This window comes from Nicotiana tomentosiformis, chromosome 2 (assembly GCF_000390325.3).
Source record: "Nicotiana tomentosiformis chromosome 2, ASM39032v3, whole genome shotgun sequence".
NCBI lineage: Eukaryota > Viridiplantae > Streptophyta > Magnoliopsida > Solanales > Solanaceae > Nicotiana > Nicotiana tomentosiformis.
Window position 1 is genome coordinate 190,292,335 of NC_090813.1, and position 26,109 is coordinate 190,318,443.

Sequence of the window (26,109 nt, forward strand, 5' to 3'; positions counted from 1 at the left end):
CGCATTTCAGGGGTTCATACCCTCAGCACCAAGTTTAGAAGTTTTACTTACCTCGAACAAGGCGAATCCAATACTGAGCAAGCCAAATAATACTCTAAAAATGCCATCACACGCGTACCGACCTCTGAACGGCTCGAAACTAGCCAAAAGCAACTCAAGAACATCAAATAATGCCAAAATAAATAAAAAAATCGATAAAGGTCGAATCTTTAATCAAAAGCCCAAAGTCAACCAAAATATCAATAAAAGTCAATGACGAGCTCGCTTTGGATTCCAAATCCAAGCTTATCCGAGTGAAGCCCGAACCAATACAAGCTCACACGAACAAAAATCGACTCAATCGGAGTCCGATACCTCAACCAATTCGCCAAAACATCGCTCTTGGGTGTTCATAACCAAAGAGTCCAACCCACACTAGTTGGGTCTCATAACTCCCGAAATACTCCTCCAAAACTCGCCAAATTCGAGTATATTGTTCTCCTAATATAAGAGAACAAAACCCCAAAAGGAATCAAGAAATAAATTTCTCTAACTCATTTTCACTTTTTAAAAGCTAGGACATAACCCTAGGTCTTGATTTAAAGAATTAAATGGGTTTTTAATTAAAATTATGGATTATAGCTTAAACCAAGGGAATGAATCAAAGAAAAATACTTAGGTTATGGTTTAGATCTTATCCCATGGAAGAAACATAAATAACATCCTTGAATTCTCCCAATCCCAAACTTTCAAGATGAGAAAAACTCCAACAACATTAATAGCCAAAAATGCCCAGCTGTTCTGCCTCGTTTCTTATGCCAAACGATCCTGAAATTCACTTTTTGATGCCTCCAATGGATTTCTCGTAAAATTCCAGTCAAGTTAGGCTTTTGAATCACTCCATTTGACCTTATAATGAAGGAAATATGTTGGTTTCAATATTTGAAAATAGTGCAGATTTTTAAATACGAATACAGTGGCAACTTCGTAATTAATTTGAAAAAGCTAGCAACTCAATTCTTAGTAAAATAGCCATAAATTCCTCTTACGATGTCGAAACTTGATGATTTCAGTTGATATAGTTCCAAAATTATGATACGGATCTAATGATTCAATCAAACCAAAAATTGAAGCTCATTTGCTTAATGTGGTACCATTTATGCTTGAAGAAACGACCTCGAAACATAAAAAACGAGCGCAACACAATCCAAACCTATCTGAAACTCACCCGATCCCCTTGGGACCCTGTCCGAATATACCAACAAGTCCAATAATATAATACGGACTTACTCGAGGCCTCAAATCACGCATAACAATAATAAAACCACGAATCGCACCTCAAATCAAACTTAATGAAGTTTTGAACTTTCAACTTTCAAAACCCGTGCCGAACCATATCAAATCAACTCAGAATGACCTCAAATTTTGTACACAAGTCCCAAATGACATAACGAAGCTATTCTAATTCTTGGAACCACAATCTGAACCCGATATCATCAAAGACAACTTCTGGTCAAACTTATGAACATACCAAACCTTCAAATTGCCAACTTTCGCCAATTAGTGCCGAAACCTTCTAGAAACATCTGAAAGCAAATCCGAGCATATGCCTAAGTCCAAAATCACCATCCGGATCTAACGGAATCATAAAAACTCTAATCCGGGGTCAAATACACAAAAGTTAAACCTGGTCAACTCTTCCAACTTAAAGCTTTCAAGTTGAAAATCATTCTTCCAAATCAATCCCGGATCACCAGAAAACCAAAACCATTCACACAAGTCATAATACATCATATGAAGCTACTTAAGACTTTAAACAGTTGAACAAAATTCAAATGCTCAAAACGACAGGTTGGGTCGTTAGAAGTATACCCCCCCAAAACGGTGAAATTGAGTCATAAGCTCTATAGAGTAAAACTAGAGTAACTACTACATCACTGTCTGAAAGAAATACAATAGTAAATAAGTATAAGAAAAGGTGACTCCGAGGCTTGTGGACGCCGAGCAGGCATACTTGAAGTCTCTGTAAAGCAGCTAACAGATGATCTCTAACGACCGGCACGAGCAGACGTACCTGGATCTACGCAAAAATATGCAGAAGCGTAGTATGAGTACACCACAACAGTACCCAGTAAGAATCAAGCCTAACCTCAGTAAAGTAGTGACGAGGCCAGGTCAAGACACCTACTAGGATATAAATAAACAGTATAAAAATGTAATAAGAGTAAATAATGGAAAGCGAAGAAATAACTGATACGAAACAAGATAATATCATGAACTAATATCGAATGTTTAACATGGAAACAACATAAAAGAAGCAACTGGAGAGAGCCAACAAATCTTATACGGGCAACAACTGCTAGAACAAGGAAGAACAGAGCGACAAGAAACATTCCCGCCAAACCTCTTTGCAACAAGATATAAATATCAAAATAACACAACGAGGTACCGCCTCATGTACAATAAGAATCACCACTGAGGTACTGCCTCTTATAAATCAAGAATCACAACCGAGGTACCGCCTCGTATTCATAATTCACAATCTCAATCACAATCTTTCCTTATACTGCCGCGTGAGCCTTACATTTGAAATAGGTTTTGAAAACAGTTTTTCCAAAATAACTACATGCACTTTAGCCCACCTTATGACTCCGCGTGGCTTCACGTAGTTTCCCTACAAGCAACATACACATAAGTCCCACATTATACTGTCGCATGCACATGGACCCCAAGCCTTATACTGCCACATGCGCGTCAATATCACATCACAATAACAACTCGTACCACAAGTGCCCATATATCACAACTTGCCAACAATCAACAATATCAATATTTCCAAAACAATAGCCCACGGCTCTACCACAATGTGTACAAGAATATCAACTACGACAATGAATGTAAAATGCTCAACAAGAAGATGTTTCAACAATGACAATTTTGCCTCAACGTGATAACGGCTTTCACAACTTCAACAATAAATAACTCAACAATGAGAGAGATAATGTATAACCACGATATTAGATAAGAATAACGCACAATGAAAGAGATAATGTGTAGCAATGATTTCAATAAATGGAAATCAACAAAGAAGTAGATAACATGAACAATAACTTCAAGTAATGATAATCAACAATGAAAGAGATAACATGAACAATAGCCTCAAGTAATGATAATCACAATGAAAGAGATAACATGAACAATAGCTTCAAGTAATAATAATCAACAATGAAAGAGAACCATGTAACAATAATAGAGGTAACAAGTTCAACTAAGACATGAGAACAATTTATCAATTATGATGTAGAACAAGTGCTAAACAAATCAATTAAGGCATGTAAGGATAGACTAACACAATTAAGGATAGATTTAATATGAGAATTTAGAACACGATATGGCATTTCAATTAAAGCATGGAAATAGTCTAAGTAGCTTAATCCGGTAAAATACCACGTACAACCCGTGTAGCCACTCGTCACCTTACGTACACAGATTTTACATAGCACAAAAGACACAATCAATACCAAAGCCTAAGGGGTAGTTCCCCCACACGAAGTTAGGCAAGACACTTACCTCAACTAGGTCAATTCAACACTCGGAAATAGCTTTTCCTTTAAAATTCGCCTCCACATGGCTTAAATCTAAACCAAAATCAACTTAATATCATCAAACAAAGCCAGGAAAATCAATTATAATATATAAACTAAGATCTTTATATTTTTTTCAAAAGGTCAACAAAAGTTAATTCGGGGCCCGCCTGGTCAAAACCCGGGTTAAATGGTAGATTTCGACTATCCATGACTTTGCGAGTTCATGTATGTGATTAGTTTCAAAATCCGAGTTCAAATCTACTCTCAAAACTCAATTTCTTATTTTTCAAAAACTTAACAAAGTTTGACAAATTTTCACTTTGATTCACATGCTTTTGATGTTAAAGTCTATGATATGTTGATGTAATATGATTAGAAATAGATTAGAATCACTTACCAAAGGTTCGTATGTGAAAATCACCTCTCCAAATCGCCTCCTACCGAGTCTAGGGTTCAAAAATGAGAGAGTGTGTAACGACCCGGACGGTTGTTTAGAGTGTTTTAGCCCTGATCCCTATTTATTTCCACCTCTAAGTTGCATCATGATTCTATGACTTTCCGTGGGTGTTTGGTTTCGGTTTCGTATGAGTTTCGGAGTGAAATTGGACACATAGTCCCTAAGTTGGAGTTTTAAGTTGAAAGAGTTGACTGTAGTTTGAATTTTGTGAAGATGACTTCGGAATGGAGTGTTGATAGTTTCAATAGCTATGTATGATGATTTTGGACTTAGTAGCATGCCCGAATATAGACTTGGAGGTACGTAGATCGTTTCGGCGTGAATTGCCGAAAGTTAGAAAAATTAAGGTTTGGAAGATTTATAAAGTTTGACTAGGAGTTGACTTTGTTGATATCGGAGTTAGATACCGATTTCGGAAGTTGGAATAAGTTTGTAATGTCGTTTATGACTTGTGTACAAAATTTTAAGTCAATCGGAGTTATTTTGGTATGAATCGGCATTGGTTTCGAAATTCAAAAGTTCATAGTTCATAGGCTTGCATTTGGGTTGCGATTCATAGAATCAATGTTGTTTGATGTGATTTTTAGCCTCGAGTATGTCCATTATGTATTTTGGAACTTGTCTGTATATTCGGACGGGGTCCCGGGGGCTCGGGGGTGAAACGGATTGAATTCAGATCAATATTTGGACTTGTTGGATTGCTGAAGTTTCCAGCTTCTGGTGTCATCACACCTGCAGAGGGATTGGTCGAAGGTGCGGACTCGCAAAAGCGAGGTGTGTATCGCAGAAGCGAAGCTGGCCTTGCCCAGCTGGGGTCACAGAAGTGGAATGGTCTCCGCATAAGCGAGGTCGCTTCTGCGATGGAGGGAAGCGCAGGCGCGGGCTGGATCGCAGGTGCGACTTATTCGCCGCAGATGCATATGCGCAGATGTGGCCTGGTTCTCGCAGAAGCGGATGTTGCTAGGCTAAGTCATAACTTCACCTGCGATAGAAATTCCGTAGGTGCGGAGCCGCAAATGGGGCAGATGGTTCGCAGGTGCGAATTCGCTGGGCAGAAAAGGGGAAAATTTGAGGGTTTGTTTCAATAATCCATTTTTGGACTTAGAGAGCTCGATGGGAGGTGATATTTTGAGGGTTCTTCAAGGAAAACTTTGGGGTAAGGAATCCTAACTCGGTTCTGGTTAAATTACATGAATCTATTGATAATTTCGTCATTTATTTAGTGTTTGGATTTGGAAAATTGGGGGAAACTGGTAGAAACTTCTTAGCCTAAAATTTGAGGATTTGAAAGGCGATTTGAGGTCGGATTTGAGTAATTCTTGTATAGTTAGACTCGTTATCGAATGGGTGTTCGGATTTTATAATTTGGTCGGGTTTCGAAGCGTGGGCCCTGGTTGACTTTTTAATTCTTTGCAAAGATCGTAATTTCATTGTTTGTTTTAGCTTCCTATAGTTTATGTTTATAGTATGAAGTTGTTTTGGCTATATTCGAGTCATTCGGAGTTTGATAATCGAGGGAAGGGCCTACTAGTGGATTGATTTAGCGTGAATTGAGGTAAGTGACTTGCCTAACCTTGTGTGAGGGAATTACCCCTTAGGATTTGTGTTGGTTGTGATAATTGTGATATGTGAAAGTCGTGTACGCAAGGTGACGAGTGTGTACACGGGCTAAATGTGGAATTTACCGATTTTAGCTATGTAAATTCATTTCATGTCGTAATTGAGTTACCTTTACATGTTATAGTCATCATCTCTAGTTTATTTTCACATGTCTACTTGTATTATTCTCTTACATGCTAATCGCCTTACATGTTTAATCGAAGTTCTTATTTCCTTTATCCCGTATTCACTATTTGATCGTTGAACTCTTTACTTGAAGTTGTTAAATCGTGGAACATCTTGTTGTTAAAATTGGTATTGAGATATAAAGGTCGTGATCCACATTGAGGCAAAGTGTTAAGTTATGAAATACCATTCTGCTGAGTTGTTCATTCCAGTTGTTATTGTTAAGAATCTTGTGTACATTGTGGTTGAGGCATGGGCTCTTTACTGTGAAAATATTGTTATTGTTTGGTTTCTATGGCAAGTTGTGATATTGGGCACTTGAAGTGCCATTTGTGTTACGTTGTGATATTGATACGCATACGGTGGTATAAGGTTTTGGGGTTGAAACGCATGCGGTAAGATAACATGGGCTTGATACGCGTGGCTAGTAGGGGAACTACTAGAAGTCATGCGGTGTGAAGAGGTGGGTTGAAATGTGGGATGCTATTTCGAGAAAATGATTTTTTAAAACTAAATTTAAAGGCTCCTGCGATAATATAAGGAAAGATTGTGAGTTATTCCTGTTATTTGGGACTACGAGGCGGTACCTCGGTGGTGACCCTTGTTGATATTCCTCTATTTGTTGTACTTGTATTTGGTTGTTTTGTTCCCTTCCGTGATGTATTATTTGCCTTGCTTCTGTGTAGCTAACTCTTGGTTTACTCCTTAGTTGTTTCACTTCCCTGTCATTATTATTATATTATTAAATCGTTTGTCCTGTTTCTTGTTATTTCCAGTAGGGCCTTGACCTTACATCGTCACTAGTCTACCGAGGTTAGGCTTGACACTTACTAGGTATCGTTGTGGTGTACGCATGCTACACTTCTGCACATCTTTTGTGCAGATCCAGGTACTTCCTATCAGTCCCGACCCTAGTGAGCTGAGTTTGCATTTGAAACTTCAAGGTACACATGCCCACGTCTGTAGGCCTCAGAGTTACCTTCTATCCATTTCTATATTTTCTTTCTTTACTAGATACAGTTTTATAGGGATGACTTTGATATTGGCATAGAGCTTATGACTTGTATTTCACTTGGTTTTGGGAAAATATGTATATACTGAGTTGTAGAAATTTTTCCTTATGCTAGTTGTTGGATTTTGAGCCTTTTATTATTATTTTGGTTATCTTTGCATAAGTGTTTGGCTTACCTAGTCTTAGAGAATAGGTGTCGTCACGACATCCTACGGTGGGAAATTGGGGTTGTGACAAGTTGGTATTAGAGCTCTAGGTTCATAGGTGTTATGATTCACAAGCAACTTTAGTAGAGTCTCGCGGATCGGTACGGAGTCATCTGTACTTATCTTCGGGAGGCTATGGAACTGTTAGGAAAAGTTTTACTTCTTTGATACCTTATCGTGCGAATTTGTTGACTTCGAAGTTCTAAATCTTTGTCTTTATAATCTCTCACAGATGGTGAGGACACGCACAGCTTGATCTGATGATCAGACACTCGCGCCCCCTGCTAGAGCCTGAGAGGCCGGGGCTGGGACAAAGGCCGAGGACAGGCACGTGGTGCAGCCAGAGAACCTGCCCGAGCTGCTACAGAGGAGCCACCAGTAGCTCCAGTTGGAGAGCAGGTACCTGAGATGCCTGTTACTACCCCTGCACTTCAGGAGACTCTCGCGTAGTTTCTGAGCATGTTCGGCATTTTGGCTCAGGCGGGGTTGATTCCACTTGCTCCTGCCACATCTCAGGCCGGGAGAGGAGCATATACTCCCACCGCCCGTACCCCAGAGCAGAAGGTCCAGGTCGACCAAGTCCTAGAGGTCATACCAGTGTAGCTGGTTATCCCAATTCAGCCCGAAGTTAAGGCAACAGCTTCTGAGGGGGAGCAGCTCAGGCTCGAAAGGTACAAGAAGTACCACCCTCCTACCTTCAGCAGGTTGGCTTCAGAGGATGCCCATGGTTTTCTTGAGGAGTGCCATCATATCCTCCGTACTATGGATATTGTGGAGTTGAGTGGGGTTGATTTCACTATGTTCTAGCTTAAGGGAGCGGCTTATCAATGGTGGCGAGAGTATGAGTTGGGTAGTCCGGCCGAGGTAGCTTTACTCACCTAGGATCCGTTCTCAGAGATGTTCATGAGGGAGTTTGTTCCCAAAGTCTTAGGGATGCCTGGCGCGCAGAGTTTGAGCAGTTGTGTCAGAGTGCTGTGACCGTATTGGAGTATGCAGTCCGGTTTAGTGATTTGTCCAGGCATGCACCAGCCTTGGTTGCTACTGTTAGAGAGCGAGTTTGTCGATTTATCGAGGGGCTCAACCCTAGCATCAGATTCAGCATGGCTCAAGATTTGGAGGTGGACATCCCATACCAGCAGGTAGTGGATATCGCTAGGATTTTGGAGGGTATGTAGGCTCGGGAGAGAGATGAGAGGGAGGCCAAGAGGCCTCGAGATTCTGACACATATAGTGGTGCACGTGCCCCAGTTGCATCCCGTCATGGTAGGGGCTATGTGATCCGCTTTGTTCATTCAGCACTTCCAGCTTCCAGCGGTACTCCCAGGCCTCACGTTCCCCATTATGCACCGTCATTGTCTAGTCCACCTCCTGCACGGGGTGCTTTCAGCGGTTAGTCCAGCCGATCAGGCCCGAGCCAGTTCTAGTAGCCATGTCCTCCGAGAGCTTGTTTTGAGTATGGTGACACTCGTCATAGGGTGAGGGACTGCCCCAGACTCAAGAGGGGTGCACCTCCACAGACTACTCAGGCCCCACGTATTACACAGGGCCGTCATGCTTCTCAGGCCATGGTTACCGCACCAGTTGCCACTCTACCTGCACAGCCAGCTAGGGGTGGAGGTCGGGCAGGTAGAGGTCTCCCTAGAGGGGGAGGCCAGGCCAGATATTATGCTTTCCTACTAGGACGTAGGCGGTTGCATCCGACTTAGTTATGACAGGTATTGTTCTGGTTTGTCATAGAGATGCATCAGTCTTATTTGATCCATGCTCCACTTATTACTATGTATCATCTTATTTTGCTCTGTATTTGGGTATATCCCATGATTCTTTGAGTTCTCCTGTCTATGTGTCCATGCCTGTGGGAGATTCCATTATTGTTGAGCATGTGTATCGCTCGTGTTTAGTTGTTCTTAGTGGTTTTGAGACCAGAGCCGATCTATTGTTGCTCAGTATGGTAGATTATGATGTTATTTTGGGCATGGACTGGTTGTCTCCCTATCATGCTATCCTTGATTTTCACACCAAGATGGTGACGTTGGCTATGACAAGTTTGTCGCAGTTGGAGTGGAAAGGTACTTTAGATTATATTCCTAGCAGGGTGGTGTCTTTCCTTAAGGCGCAACAGATGGTTGGGAAAGGATGTGATGCGTATCTAGCATATGTGAGAGATGTTAGTATTGATACTCCTATCGTTGAGTCAGTTCCGGTAGTGCAGGATTATCCATATGTATTTTCGATAGATTTTTGGGCATGCCGCCCGATAGGGATATCGATTTTGGTATTGACTTATTACCGGTTACTCAGACCATTTCTATTCCACCATATCGTATGGTCCCAGCAGAATTGAAGGAGTTAAGGAGGCAGTTACAGGAGTTGCTTGATCAGGGTTTCATTCGTCCCAGTGTATCACCTTGGGGTATTCTGGTCTTGTTTGTAAAGAACAAGAATGGTTCGATGCGCATGTGTATTGATTATCGCTAATTGAACAAGGTTACGGTGAAGAACATATATCCATTGCCACTCATTGATGACCTATTTGATCATCTACAGGGTGCCAGAGTGTTCTCAAAGATTGATTTGCGGTCAGGCTATCATCAGTTGAAGATTCGGGAGCCCGATATCCCGTAGACTGCCTTTAGGACTTGGTATGGTCATTACAAGTTCCTTGTGATGTCTTTTGGGCTGACCAATGCCCCAGCAGTATTCATGCACTTGATGAACAGTGTATTTCAGCCCTATCTTGACTCATTATTCATTATGATTATTGATGACATCTTGGTGTACTCCCGGAGCTGGGAGGATCATGAGCAGCACCTGAGGACCGTGCTCCAGACCTTGAGAGAAAAGAAGTTGTATGCAAAATTTTCAAAGTGTGAATTCTAGCTTGATTTGGTGGCATTTTTGGGTCATGTAGTGTCGAGTGAGGGGATTAAGGTATATCCGAAGAAGATTGAAGCAGTGCAGAGTTGGCTTAGACTATCTTCAGCTACGGTGTTCGGACTTTTCTTGGTTTGGCAAGGTATTATCGTAGATTCGTAGAGGGTTTCTTATCTATTATCGTACCTATGAACAGATTGACCCAGAAGCTCCGTTCAGGTGGACTGAGGGTGTGAGGAGAGCTTTCAAAAGCTCAAGACTGCCTTGACTACAGCCCCAGTATTAGTGTTACCTATGGGTTTGGGGTCTTATACTGTGTACTATGATGCATCGCATATTGGTCTCGGTGTGGTGTTAATACAGGACGGTAGGGTGATTGCCTATGCGTCTAGATAGCTGAAGGTGCATGAGAAGAACTATCTTGTCCACGATCTTGAGTTAGCAGCTATTGTTCATGCCTTGAAGATTTGGTGGCACTGTTTGTATGGTGTCCCTTGTGAGGTCTATACCGACCACCGAAGTCTACAGCATCTGTTCAAACAGAAGGATCTTAACTTGCGGCAGCGGAGGTGGTTAGAGTTGCTTAAGGATTATGATATCACCATTCTATATCATCCTGAGAAGGCCAATATGGTGGTTGATGCCTTGAGTCGCAAGGCCGAGAGCTTGGGCAGTTTAGCATATCTACCGGCAATAGAGAGGACATTAGCATTGTATGTTTAGGCCTTTGCCAACCAGTTTGTTAGATTGGATATTTCAGAGCCGAGTCTAGTTTTGGCTTGTGTGATTTCTCGGTATTCTCTTTATAATCATATTAGGGAACGTCAGTATGACGACCCCCATTTCCTTGTCCTCGAGGACACGGTTCAGCACGGCGATGCCAAGGAGGTCACTATTGGGGATGACAATGCGTTACGGATGCAGGGCAGGCTATGTGTACCCAATGTAGATGGTTTACGTGAGTTGATTCTTCAGGAGGCCCACAGTTTGCGGTACATCATTTATTTGGGCGCCGCAAAGATGTATCAGGACTTGAGGCAGCACTATTGGTGGAGGAGAATAAAGAAGGACAAAGTGGAGTATGTAGCTTGGTGCCTAAATTATCAACACGTGAAGTATGAGCATCAGTGGCCAGGTAGATTGCTTTAGAGGCTAAAGATTCTAGAGTGGAAATCGGAGCGAATTACTATGGATTTTGTTGTTGGGATCCCACGAACTCAGAGGAAGTTTGATGCTATATGGGTGATTATGGATAGGTTTACCAAGTCGGCTCATTTCATTCCAGTGGTGACTACTTATTCTTCAGAGCAACTAGCTTAGATTTATATTTTCCAGATTGTCCTACTTCATGGCGTGCCGGTATCCATCATCTCTGACCAGGGTACGCAGTTTACATCGCAGTTCTGTAGGTCTATACAGTGTGAGTTAGGCATGGGGGTTGAGTTGAGTACAATATTCCACCCTCATACGGACGGACAGTCCGAGCGCACTATTCAGATATTGGAGGATATGCTTTGTGCATGTGTGATGGAGTTTCGGGGTTCTTGGGATAAGTTCTTGCCGCTTGAGGAGTTTGCCTACAACAACAGCTATCAGTCGAGAATTTAGATGGCTCTATATGAGGCTTTGTATGGGAGGCGGTATCGGTATTCGGTGGGTTGGTTTGAGCCGGGCGAGGCTAGGCTATTGGGTACAGACTTGGTTTAGGATGCTTTGGAAAAAGGTTAAATTGATTCAAGATCGACTTCGTTCAGCCCAATCTAGACAGAAGAGTTATATGGGTCGGCAAGTTCGCGATGTTGCATTCATGGTTGGGGAGCGTATCTTGCTCCGAGTTTCGCCCATGAAGGGTGTTATGAAGTTCGAGAAGAAGGACAAGTTGAGCCCTAGGTATATCGGACCTTTTGAGATTCTTGAGAGGATTGGATAGGTGGCCTACAAGCTTGCACTGCCACCTAGTCTAGCTGCAGTTCATCCAGTATTCCATGTTTTCATGCTCCGAAAGTATCACGGTGATCTGTATCATGTGTTGGATTTCAGCTCAGTCCAGTTGGACAAAGATTTGTCTTATGTAGAGGAGTCTGTGGCCATTTTGGATAGGCAGGTTTGAAAGTTGAGGTCAAAGAACATTGCTTCCGTGAAGGTTCAGTGAAGGGGTCAGCCAGTCGAGGAGGCGACTTGAGAGACCGAGCATGATATGCGTAGCCGTTATCCTCATCTTTTCACCACTTCAAGTATGTCTCTATATTTGCTCGAGGACGAACGTTTGTTTTAAGAGGGGGAGGATATAATGACCCGGCTGGTTGTTTTGAGCGTTTTAGCCCCGATCCCCTATTTATTGACTCCTCTAAGTTGTATCATGATTATGTGACTTGCCATGGGTGTTTGGTTTTGGTTTCGGGTGAGTTTCGGAGTGAAATAGGACACATAGTCCGCAAGTTAGAGTCTTAAGTTGAAAGAGTTGACCGTAGTTTGAATTTTTTGAATACGACTCCGGAATGGAGTTTTGACGGTTCCAATAGCACCGTATGGTGATTTGGGACTTAGCAGCGTGCCTGGATATGGATTTGGAGGTTCGTAGGTCGTTTTGGCGTGAATTGGCGAAAGTTAGAAATATTAAGGTTTGGAAGATTTGGAAAGTTGGACTGGGAGTTGACTTTGTTGATATCGGGGTAGGATCCCGATTCCGAAAGTTGGAATAGGTCTATCATATCATTTATGACTTGTGTGCAAAATTTGAAGTCAATTGGAGTTGTTTTGGTATGAATCGGCATTGGTTTCAGAATTCGTAAGTTCATAGTTCATAGGCTTGAATTTGGGTTGCGATCCATAGAATCGATATTATTTGATGTGATTTTTGGCCTCGAATAGTTCTGTTATGTGTTCTGGAACTTGTCGGTATATTCAGACGGGGTCTAGGGGTGAAACAGATTGAATTCAGATCAATATTTGGACTTGTTGGATTGTTGAAGTTTCCAAGTTCTAGTGTCATCGCACCTGTAGAGGGATTGGCTGCAGGTGTGGATTGTATAAGCGAAGCTGGCCTTGCCCAGCTGGGGTCGCAGAAGCGGAATGGTCTCTACAGAAGCGAGGTCACTTCTGCGATTGAGGGAAGCGCAGGTGCGGGCTGGATCGCAGGTGCGACTTATTTGCTGCAGGTGCGCATGTGCAGATGCGGCCTGGTTCGTAGAAGTTAAGGTTGCTGGATTTAGTCATGACCACACCTACAATGGAAATTTCACAAGTGCAGAGCCGCAGGTGCGGCAGATGGTTCGCAGGTGCGAATTCACTGGGCAGAAAAGGGGAAAATTCGAGGGTTTGTTTCATAATCCATTTTTGGACTTAGAGAGCTCGATGAGAGGCGATATTTTGAGGGTTCTTCAAGGAAAACTTTGGGGTAAGGAATCCTAACTCGGTTCTGGTTAAATTACATGAATCTATTGATAATTTCGTCATTTATTTAGTGTTTGGATTTGGAAAATTGGGGGAAACTGGTAGAAACTTCTTAGCCTAAAATTTGAGGATTTGAAAGGCGATTTGAGGTCGGATTTGAGTAATTCTTGTATAGTTAGACTCGTTATCGAATGGGTATTCGGATTTTATAATTTTTGTTAGGTTCCGAAGTGCGGGCCTAGGTTGACTTTTTGGTTTTCTTTTTTATTCATTTCAAAGATTGCATAGTTTATATTTATAGTATGAAGTTGTTTTGGCTAGATTCAAGTTGTTCGGAGTTGGATAATTGAGGGAAGGGCCTACTAGTAGATTAATTTAGCGTCGTTTGAGGTAAGTGACTTGCCTAACCTTGTGTGGGGGAATTACCCCTTAGGATTTGTGTTGGTTATGATAATTGTGATATGTGAAAGTCGTGTACGCAAGCTGACGAATGTGTACACGGGCTAAATATGGAATTTATTTGTTTTAGCTATGTATATTCCTTTCATATTGTAATTGAGTTACCTTAACATGTTATAGTCATCATCTCTAGTCTATTTTCACATGTCTACTTGTCTTATTCTCTTACATGCGAATTGCCTTACATGTTTAATTGAAGTTCTTGTTTTCTTTATTCCGTATTCACTATTTGATCGTTGAACTCTTTACTTGAAGTTGTTAAATCGTGGAACATCTTGTTGTTGAAATTGGTATTGAGATATAAAGGTCGTGATCCACATTGAGGCAAAGTGTTAAGTTGTAAAATACCATTATGTTGAGTTGTTCATTCTGGTTGTTATTGTTGAGACTCTTGTGTACATTGTGGTTGAGCCATGGGCTCTTTACTGTGAAAATATTGTTATTGTTTGGTTTCTCTGGCAAGTTGTGATATTGGGCACTTGAGGTGCGATTTGTGATACGTTGTGATATTGATACGCATACGGTGGTATAAGGTTTTGGGGTTGAAACGCATGCGGTGAGATAAGGTGGGCTTGATACGCATGGCTAGTAGGGGAACTACTAGAAGTCATGCGGTGTGATAAAGTGGGCTAAAACGCGGGTTTCTATTTCAAGAAAATAATTTTTCAAAACTAAATGTAAAGGCTCTCACGGTGATATAAGGAAAGATTGTGAGTTATTCCTGTGATTTAGGACTACGAGGCGGTACCTCGGTAGTGACCCTTGTTGATCTTCCTCTATTTGTTGTACTTGTCTTTGGTTATTTTGTTCCCTTCCGTGATGTATTATTTGCCTTGATTCTGTGTAGCTAACTCTTGGTTTACTACTTACTTGTTTCACTTCCTTCTCATTATTATTATATTGTTAAATCTTTTGTCCTATTTCTTATTATTCCAAGTAGGGCCTTGACCTGATCTCGTCACTACTCTACCGAGGTTAGGCTTGGCACTTACTGGGTACTATTGTGGTGTACTCATGCTATGCTTCTGCACATCTTTTGTGCAGATCAAGGTACTTCCTATCAATCCCGACACCAATGAGCTGAGTTCGTATTTGTAGACTTCAAGGTACACCTGCCCGCGTCCGCAAGCCTCAGAGTCATCTTCTATCTATTTCTATATTTTCTTTTTTTTACTAGTTACAGTTGTATAAAGATGAGTATGATATTGGCATAGAGCGACTTGTATTTTGCCGGGTTTTGGCCTAATATGTATATACTGAGTTGTGGAGATTTTTCCTTATGCTAGTTGTTGGATTTTGAGCCTTTAATTATTATTTCGGTTATCTATGCATAAGTATTAGGCTTATCTAGTCTTAGAGACTAGGTGCCGTCACGACATCCTACGGAGGGATATTGGGGTCATGACAGAGTGTGTTCAAAAATCCCGTCTCCTAGCCCTTTAACCAGCTGCCAATGTCGCATTTGCGACATAGGGTTCGCTTTTGCGAACCCTCGCAATTGCGGACCAGGGCTCGCATTTGGGAACCCAGACAGCCTCATGCAACCTCGCAATTATGACAAAAGGCTTTGCAATTGCGAACTGGCCTTTATCACAAAAGTGAACGTTTGTTCGCAATTGCAAGCAGTGCTAAATTCATGCTGCCTTTTCAATTGCGAAGGGGAATTCGCAATTGTGACAACTGACCCCCTATTGTCATTTTTGCAATTGTGAAGCTGGTGCTCGCAATTGCGACATCAGAGCACCAGCACACCAGCTGTTCATTTTAAGTTCAAAACAATTCCGATACATATCCGGAACTCATCCGAACCCTCGGAGCTCCAAAGCAAACGTCCACACAAGTCTAAAAATATTATACGAACTCGCTCTCTTGGTCAAAACACAAAAATAATATCGAAAACTACGAATCAAACACTAAAACACATGAATTTCAAAGTAAAGTTCAAGAATTTCTAAAGTTACAACTAAACGTACGAATCCTATTAAATCAACTCCAAACGACACCAAATTTTGCAGACAAGTTGTAAATACCACAACGGGCCTATTCCAAGTCCCAAAATAGAATTCCGAGCTCGATATCTAAAAGTCAAACTACGGCCAAACCTTTCAACTTCAAATTGTCACTCGACTACTAAGCCTACGAGCTACTTTTATTTTGAGTTCGAGCAAGTACTTACTCGACCATTATGCCTACGGGCTATATTACTTCGAGTTTGAATCATTCACTCGACTACTAAGCCTACGGGCTACTTTTATTGCGAGTTCGAGCAAGCACTCACTCGACCATTACGCCTACGGACTACATTACTTCGAGTTCGAATCATTCACTCGACTACTAAGCCTACGAGCTACTTTTATTTTGAGTTCGAGCAAGCACTCACTCGACCATTACGTCTACGGGCTACATTACTTCGAGTTCGAATCATTCACTCAACTACTAAGCCTATGGGCTACTTTTATTTTGAGTTCGAGCAAGCACTCACTCGACCATTATGCCTACGGGCTACATTACTTCGAGTTCGAATCATTCACTACTAAGCCTATGGATTACTTTCATTTCGAGTTCAATCAAGCACTCACTCGACCATTACACTTACGGGCTATATTTCTTCGAGCTCGAATCATTGACTCAACTAATAAGCCTAAGGGCTACGTCACTTCAAGTTTGAGTAAGCACTCGCTCGATTATAGAGGCTACGAAAGTCCAAATTTGATTAAGTTGTTTAAATCATTCATAAGGCATGAATAAAGTCTTCACAAAACAGAAGCAAGTCGACAAAAGTTTCTATATACAAAATTATCTACATGGTTGATTACAACGTAAAAACTAAGGACTAAACTTCTTGGTCATCCTCAGGAGCGGTCTCTTCTTTATCGGGATCCCCCCCATTCTCGGATCCGCTCTTACTCTCATCATCATCATCATCGTCATCGGAAACTAGAGCTTCAGCATCGGCTTCGAGCTCTTTGACCTTTTTTATCTCTTCAGCGAGATCGAAACCACGAGCATGGATCTTCTCGAGGGTTTCCCTTCAGGATCGACACTTAGCAAGTTTGGGCGACCCAATGTGCTCGAGTATCGGCGAACTCGGCTGCCTCTCTTTCTTGGACCTGGGCAGCTTCAGCATCGGCCCGATAGACGGCCACGAGTGCATCCGCATCGACCTTTGCCTTTTCGGCATCAGATTCGTCCTTGGCAAGTACAGAGGCCAACCGAGCCTCAAGCTCCTCTATTCTTCTTGCTTGAACCAGGCCTTTTTCCTTCATTCTCTGAAGTTGGGTTTCGGCCAATGATAACTGGGCTCGAGCAGTTTCTTTCTCTACAGAAAAGCGGTCCATACCTTCTTTCCACTACAAAGACCCCGCTTTTATCACATCGACCTCCTCACGAATCTTCTCGATCATCTCGATTTTTTGCTGCAGCTGTGAGACCGAAAAGTTAGCCATCGTTCCGGTATCAAGCCCATAGGCTTTCAAAAGTATCATTACCTGCTCAGACAAATCGGTCTGATCTCGATAACCCTTGTCCAACTCAGCTCGGAGGTCTTTTATTTCCTATTCTCTCTGTCCTAAGAAAAGTCTAAGGGAGTTCCTCTCATTAGTAGCCCGTTGTAGGTCGGCCTCGTATCGATGCAGCTCATTTTGGGATCGAGAACATACTTCTCGATGAACTACCGCTGCCTACAAAGAAATAAGAAACAAAGTTAACGAAAAGTAAACATAAAGGTAGTACCGACAAAATAATTTTAAAGCTTACCTAATTCAAAGCCTGCCGTACCCCGTGAAAAAGGTCCGATTCATCACCAGTACCGGCAACGTCCTCGATACCGGTAAACAGGTCACGAAAGGGATCCTCTCCATCATGAGGCCTGTCTAGATCGAGGACCCCTAGAGCTTGGGCTTCCCTAATCACCCCTGCGAAAAAAGCGAAAAAGGTAGGCAAATCCTCGATTGTTGCTGCCCCAAATGAATCACCTGGAGCATTCTCTTCGGTTCGAAGGGATTCGAGGGCCCCTTCAGTCATATCCCCTGCCTGTTGGCTCCGATGAGATGCGTCTTCGATTTCCGATAATTTGGGGACTCTACCCGAATCTTTCTCCGGTATATCCTCAGTTCGAGGCGGAACCTCATGAAGCATCATCGATCCAGCTGCCGATGGGGCATCGGTAGTTCTCTTCGTTTAGGCCGCTAGCGTGGACCCATCGTTTTCTTCTTCATCTTCATCCCTTAGACATAGAACTGATTCCACGGTCAAATAAATGGCATTCTTGTTCGGCTTACGAGCCGTCCTCTTCTTCGGTTTTGGATCTTCGAGAACGGAGGCTCTTTTCCTTTTATTTACCTTCACCAGCTTTGGGACAGAGGCCAAAATTTCTTCCTCGTTGGACAAGGGCCTCAAAACCGCGTCTTTACCCAAACCTGCATATGGAAAATCTTAATAAAATATTTTGAAAACCACCTCGTTCGAATTATCAAAGAGTACGAGAAATGGGCTTACCATGATTTTTGGCCTCCCACCGACCCTTTGACAAATCACGCCATGAGCGCTCGGCGTTTGTGGAGGTCGAAACAAGAGCTCGTACCCAGTTCTTGAGATCGAAAACTGCTCCGGGCATCCAGGGAACCGCTACATCACATAAGAAGGAGTGTCGATAAGAGAAGAAATGAAAGAACAAAGTAGAAGTAACAGCATGATCACACTTACGTTTCATATTCCACTCCTCGGGAAAGGGCATCTTTTCAGTCGGAATTAGGTCTGAAGTCCTCACTCGAACGAACCTGCCCATCCAACCCCGATCCATATCCTTGTCAATGCTCGAGAACAGAGCCTTGGTAGCCCGACGCTGGAGTTTTATTAACCCTCCTCGAAAAAGTCGAGGATGGTATAATCGGATAAGATGGTAGAGGGTGAACGACATCCCCTCGATCTTGCTCACAAAGTATCGGATCAGGATAACGATCCGCTAAAAAGAAGGATGGACCTGGCCTAGGGTTATCTGGTATTGACGACAGAAGTTAATAATAATGGAATCGAGGAGACCTAACATGAAAGGGTAAGTATTCACATTCAAAAACCCTTTCACGTAAGAAGTGATATCTTCGTCAGGAGTAGGAATTATTATTTCTTTTTCACCCCAATTGCAATTCTTCTTTAGCTGTTTGAGGTGCTTTTCGGTTATCGAACACATGTACCTCGATACTGGCTCGCACCGGCTAGGGACCGATGAGCCTTTATCGACCTTAAAATTAGAGGTAAGAACACACGCCCCGGGAACGCACTCCTCAGGTCGTGGTTCTGCCAGTGTCTCATCGGCGGCACACTGTGAAGATGCAGCCTTCTCTTTCTGAGGAATGATTTGTGATGTTTTCGCCATTTTTGAATGCAAAGGTGAGGAATAGAAGAAAGTGACAAAGATTTGGTAGAATTGAAGATGGGCTTTGAAAAATCACAGACTTGCGGGTAAATCAGAAAATATGTAACGGGACTTGGGAAATATTGGAAGATTGAAAATGTAAAAGTGGTAAAAGGTAAGAGGAATTGTTATTTATAGGCTTAAGCGATGGCGGTTCAGTATCAGCGGTGGCCGACCATCGTCTGACATACATTAAATGCCTTGAAAGACTAAATCGACGGGACAGCTAGCACATGCGTCATGATCGAGCCCAATGGGGACGTCAGGTTGTAATTCTATCGAGCCGTTAAAAAATCATATCGTTTCTCACCACATTCTTGCTGAAAAATGAGGGGACTATCTGTATACGGTCGAAATAGATTTTGGCCTTCGCACGTCCGATCAAATTCGAACGATGATCGATCGAAGTGAGATTCCGAAGATGGAATAAACAAGCCTCGAACCCGAGGGGCCGATCCATGTCGAGTTCGACATTGTTATCGAGCTCGAATCCAAATCGAACTATGATGCAGAGTAAATCTATCATGCTTATGATCCAGAGACCAACCAACATTGACCTCGAATCAATTCGAGAGCTCGAGTCAGAATCGATCTTGAGCCAAGATCGAGAGCTCGAGTCAGAATCGAGCTCAAACCAAAATCGAGGGCTCTAGGCAAGATCGAGCTCGCAGACAAAAGCCGTTGCAATCCCACTAGAGAGAATCTTGGCAGAAATTGTGGAAAAGCTGATTTATCATGGGTCTCCCACTGAGTATTTTTTTTATTATGCTTAGATCAAAGTGCTTCTACTATAAAGGGCATGGTTATCATTTCTGTAAAGGCAAGTATTTTCAAGCTTACATTGTAATAAAAACACTATATTCTCCCATAGTAAAGAATCGTTCTTTCAGGCTTCTTAAATTGATTCTACTTGTTGAGTCCTAAGATTCATTTTCTTTACAACCTTATCTATTTCGCATTCTTTGCAATCCATATTTATATTCCTATTTATCCTTACAATTTGTATTAAGTTGCGCCGCATATCCTTGGAACTACGTATAAATTCAACTCTATCCATTTTTCGGGTAAACACAAACCTTTATTATTGCAACACAAGTAAAATCAATATTTTCACTAGGAAATTACATCTTTTTGGTATATTAAAATAAATTTACACAAGTAAGATAACGTCTTCAATAAGGGAATCATCAATCAGAATAAGAAAGTTTTTAAAAATATCTTCAATAGATAAATTATACCCCACAAGTATAGAATTAAATGAACTACAAGTTCTCAAAAATCAAAATCATAAATCTCATATTTTTTAAGCTAAATTTACGAAATTTTTAAGTGATTTAAATTATATTTAATAACCATAGAATAACACAAATTTTTATGATATAATAAAAAAAAGATAGAAAAAAATTTGATCTCAATTGAAATTCCCATTAAGACTAATATTTTTCGGATATGAAAGAAGAAAACTCATAAATTTGAGATTAAGAGGAATGTTTATTGTATATAATTTTATAATTTCAGGAGTCTTTTTTTTTAGTGTTCTTGTTAGAGACCACATATAAATAATAGAACAAAGAAAAGAAAAATACAAAAAATAATGAAACGATAAATTGAAAATTGGGAGGTAGCCGAAAAGGAAAATGATTGGGACAAAAAGAAATAAAAAGCATACGAAAAGGAAAAGTCAGACAAGCTTCAAGATAATTTCCAACTTGAATTTTACACACGAGAAAAGCTTTCAAAAAGATCTACCAGCCATGACACATTTATCTAATTTACGGCTGCGGGTGGTAGGATCAGATATCTAACCTAATTTAAGAAAATTTCAACATAGATATATAAAAGTTTTATTATCTTAGCGGGTGCCATGCCACCTCATTGTAAAGGGTGGATCCGCCCCTGCGTCCAACTCAATTGTCGCACTGAGGTGATGTGAGACTAGTTCTGATACATTTGATCACAAACTCGTCTGACTTTGATTAAAAAAGCTAATGAGGTGTGAATCTAGTTATATGCTTATATTCTTGTTGTTTTGTTGCTTTAGGTTTTCCAAAATTGAGCATGTTTGGTCACCGTCAAAATATCTAAAATAACTCTATTTGTTAGATTTAACGGAAACTTTGATTAGAGAAGAATTAAGTAGAAACACTACGAAAGTCCTGTCAAATTCCAAAAATTGGAGCCACCGAAGACTGCACCACACATAAAAAAAATAGGACAAAATAGTAGAAATCACACCCCAAAATACAACACTAGTCACAAGAAAAGACCAAAATAGCAGAAACTCTAAAATTTGCACTTCTAACTATGAATAGTTCCGCTAAATTTTATAACCAGAGTTTATTATTGTCTTTGTGACGTTTTATGTGACACTCTTTCTTTTTTAATCAGTTCCAAAATGAATGTCATCTTTTCATATTTAGAATCAATCTATCTTTAATATTTCTACGTTATCTTTAATGAATTAATTTACGGCTACACAAATATTTATGATTTATTTTAGACCGCAGATATCAAAGCCTTACCTTTTTTTTTTTTTTGAACTTAGTGACAAGTCAAACAACACAGTATTTAATAAACTTAAAGAAACTAAGGCTATTTCAAATTTAATGCCCAACCATATTTTGTCATTTTTCTACCTAACATCAATGATCTGGGTCCTTTGTCCCCTTGACTCACCCGAATTTTCATCTTCTTATCTCAAGTAGAAGTAGTTGGTTTGTTGGAAAGGGGAGAATTCATACATTATACATACACAAAAACAGAGAGGAGAAACTATTCCATATCTCAGATTTTTCATCTTAGCCTCGATTGGCTAACCAATTAAAAAGGTAAGCCAACCATGATCTTAGCCTCGATTAGCTAAACAAAGTTTATTTTACTGAATTTTTATATCTGCTATGGCTTTTTTATGCTTCTTTTCTTCAGTTTCATTGTTTTCTTTCTCCAGATTAGGTTTTATGTATATTTTATACATCAGATCTTGACAACTTGAAAGAAGGGAAAGAAAAGTTACAATAATGGAAAGAGGAAAAGAAATTGAAGGAGAAACAGAGAAAGGGAAAGCAATCAAATTATCGGTATGTCATATTTAATTATTAAGACTAACTAGTGTTAGAACCCACGCATCTAACTTGACACAATATTAATCTTATAATATTGTGATCTAATATATCATATTATTTAAAGAAATAATAGTTGTTATTTTATTATTTATTGTAGTGTACAAAATTATAACAATTCTATACAAAATCAAATGATACACATCATATAGTAATCAAATAAATTTATCGATAATATTTTTGAATATTATTTATTTACTTAATTTTATCAAATAAATTTAAAGCGTCACATTATATCTATTATCTGTCGTAAATCTACTAATAATTGTAATAATAATTATTTTTATATTATTTTCAAAAATAAAGTAAATCGAATTCTTCTTCCCCTTAGTATCTAATATAAAATTGTAATTTCTTTTAATTAAGATTACTACATAATAAGTTAAATTATATCTATATTATATAGTTTGAGCATTCTTATCATAATTTTAAGAACTTTCCAATCTCAAATTCAAATAGCCTTTCCCTTTCATTTCTAATTGTAAGTTTTTAATAATTTTCTTTAATTGTGCTATTTTTTATTTGATATATAGTCTTATTACGTTTTATGTGGCTCATTAACTTGTAACTTTATTTAATATTATTATCAACTATTATTCTTTAATATTATATAGATAAATATATAATTTTTAATAATAAATTAAATATTATTTTGTTTTGAAAATATTGCTCGAAACTTTAAATTATTTAAATTTGTTAAAAATATTTAAATAGTATTTTACTTTATTTTCTAAACTTATGATTTACAAATGTCATTATCTCTAATTTATTTTTATTATTCAATATCTTTAGTTTTTGATTTTATCTATTAGACTTAAGCTACGTGGACTTATCCATATTATAACCTTTCTTATCATAATATAAAAAAACTTTCTCATCCCAAATTTAAATAAGTTTTACCCTTTTTTCTATGATAAAAAATCTGAACTTTTATTTTTTTCCTCTATTTATTCTTTAGTTTTGCTATTATATTATTCAATACCTAATATTATTACATTGTCATGTGACTTTTCATTAGGTTGTTTGAATTTAATATTTATTTCTGCCATACTCATTCTAATACAATATAAATAAAAATTAAAAAGTGTTTTAGTAGTAACTTTGACTTTATTGTTCATATTCCAAAATATGAGTTTTACCCTTTTTTCTATGATAAAAAATCTGAACTATTATTGTTTTCTCTATTTATTCTGTAGTTTTGCTATTATATTATTCAATACCTAATATTACTGGATTTTCATTAGCTTGTTTGAATTTAATATTTATTTCTACCATACTCATTCTAATATAATATAGATAAAAATTAAAAAGTGTTTCAATAGTAACTTTGACTTTATTGTTCATAATCCAAAATATGAATTTTTTTATCATATTTCAAAAACACTCTCATCTCAAATTCAAAATATTCTTATCATTCTATTTTCTAAATTGGACCGCATTTTCAAAAAAATATGTTATGCCTTCAAGCTTAAGCTAATCGCACTCAATTCAAATATTAATCATAAAAAAATATTTCTTAATTGTTTGAACACATTATATCTAAATATTGTAGTAATATTTACGTATAAAATATTCATTTGCCCGATTTATCAATAATAATATGACTTTATTACTTTTGTAATTAAAATATTTTTTACTGGTTATTTAACTTTTTTTCTTACATTATAAATAATTTGAATATTTTATTCAAGATCTTATTTATTTTTTTATTTTTTAAAGTCAATAAATCTTTAATATAAGTAAATTTTAGTTTTATTTTATATTTTAACTTACTCCAAAGTATAAATAGTCATAGGTTATCTAAATTTACATCTTTCTATATTTTTTATTTTTTTCTGTTATAGTTTTTTTAATTAATTTACTACCTCCATATTTCTAGCTAATATAGAAGAAAATCTATGAGTGTATCAATATATAGATATAAATATATATATAGATACAGATATACATATAAATATAAATATAGATATATATATTAGATTTGTCTAAGATCTATTTAGATTATGTATAAGATTCATTCAACTACTTCCATTAATTATGTTTCCATTTAATTCAAATTATTAATGTTGTCTTAAAATTGTCAAGTAGATTCTTTTTAGCTTGCCACTTGGCTTAACAACATGATATAGAGATATTAACTTGGAGGATTATCCAATTATCAAAATACAATATATATGTATGTATTATTTTAATATATATATATATATATATATATAAGGGAAGGGACACAACTAGGGGTGGCAAAATGGTTAAAAGGAAATAGTTAACCACCCATATTATCCACTAAAAAATAGGTTGGATAATGAACTTTTTAAAAACGGGTCATATATGAATAAGAACCATATTATCCATTTAGAAAATGGATAACCAATGGGTCTAACTTTTACATTTGTAAAGCCTCAAATTGGGGGTTTCTCAAGTTAGGGAGACTAAGAATTCTCCCAAAAGTGATCATATGCAAGAAGTCATGGATAATATAGTTACCCATATTATACGCCGGTTAACCCGTTTTTTATCCATATTAAATATGGTTCGGGTCGGATAATTTATCCGCTTTTCATTACCCGTTTTTGACCCGAACCATATCCGCCCCGCCCCGCCCATTTGCCACTCCTAGACACAACCCTTAATAGTAGTATCTGTTAAAAGTTACAAATATGTTTCTGCTAGAAGAAAACCAAAGTGTTTTTTCTCTCACTCGCTCATAAATCGATTTTTTAATTTTCTCCCTAATATAAGTAATTTTATGAATTGTCGATAGATGAAGCCTTTGAATTTATCATAATGGGACTCTCAACAGTAATTTCAGTCAAAAGCTACAATTATATACAATTTGAATATAACCTTTTGTTGTACATAATGCGGTAAAAAACTATATATACATACAACATATATACAACTTGTATAAAATTATGTTAGTTGTATAGATTGTATGTCGTTTATACAACCGACATACAAGATATATTTAATGGTTGTTGCCAAAATATGGACCGAGTTTCGGTCAAAAAGGAAGAGAAAAGCCTTGCCTTCATCTATTGAGTAACAAGAATATATATACAAATAGTAAATCCTACTCCTAACAAATATGAAAAAAATACATCTACGACTTCTACTCGAAAAGTTGTCACTCTTCCTCCCTAAATTATGTGCATAAACACACGTATCCAAATACTTGAAGATGCCCATACATAGGCACTCGACCATATAAAAGCTTATAAGGGGTTTTTCCATCCAAAGTTAAGGACGGAGGTCGATTAATCAAATGGCATGCCGCCAAATACATTCCCCCCAAAACTCTATAGGTAAATTACCTTGAAAATGCAATGCCCGTGCTACATTCAATATGTGATGATGTTTTCATTCTACGCTTATTGAATTGTCTCTCTATCATAGAAAAAAATTTCTTCACAGTTTGGCTACTTCTATCAATCAATAAAAAAATCTACACAACACGCGAATAATTATCTTCAATAATAAAAAAATACGATGCACCACAAGACAAAGTCATTCGATAATGTCCCCTATAAATTACAATAAATTAGTTCAACATGCTAGAAACTCTAAAATTACTCAAAGAAAATTTTTCTCTCTTTTGTTTTGTCCGATGACACACATCACAACTCTTATACAAAACGACAATTTTTAAAAAAAAAACTACAACAAAAATTGATTAGGTCACTTGTAGAGAAGGATGTCCCAAATGCTTGTACCAAAGATTCAACAAGTCAACACCACCTATCTTCAACGCACACACCCTCGACTTGTTCTAAAAACATTAGAGTCCATCTCTTCGTTCACACACTCCAGTCAACATCCTTGAGGTGA

General features: G+C 38.7%; 1 protein-coding gene across 14 annotated transcripts in view; it reads left to right on the forward strand.

Annotated features, from left to right (window-relative positions):
- Nucleotides 1–26,109, forward strand: part of LOC104107800 (putative late blight resistance protein homolog R1A-3) — a 172,873-nt gene that overhangs the window by 101,200 nt on the left and 45,564 nt on the right. For 7 of the 14 annotated variants that reach the window (XM_070196473.1, XM_070196470.1, XM_070196475.1 and 4 more), the window contains 2 exons: nt 21,893–21,993; nt 22,113–22,242. The exons of 5 other annotated variants lie outside the window; for them this stretch is intronic. In XM_070196473.1, the coding sequence (XP_070052574.1) occupies nt 22,183–22,242 (60 nt within the window). In that variant the 5' untranslated portion in view covers nt 21,893–21,993; nt 22,113–22,182. Of the gene's footprint in view, nt 1–21,892; nt 21,994–22,090; nt 22,243–26,109 lie in introns of all 14 variants that reach the window. 2 more of the 14 variants (XM_070196477.1, XM_070196478.1) reach the window with 2 other exon arrangements.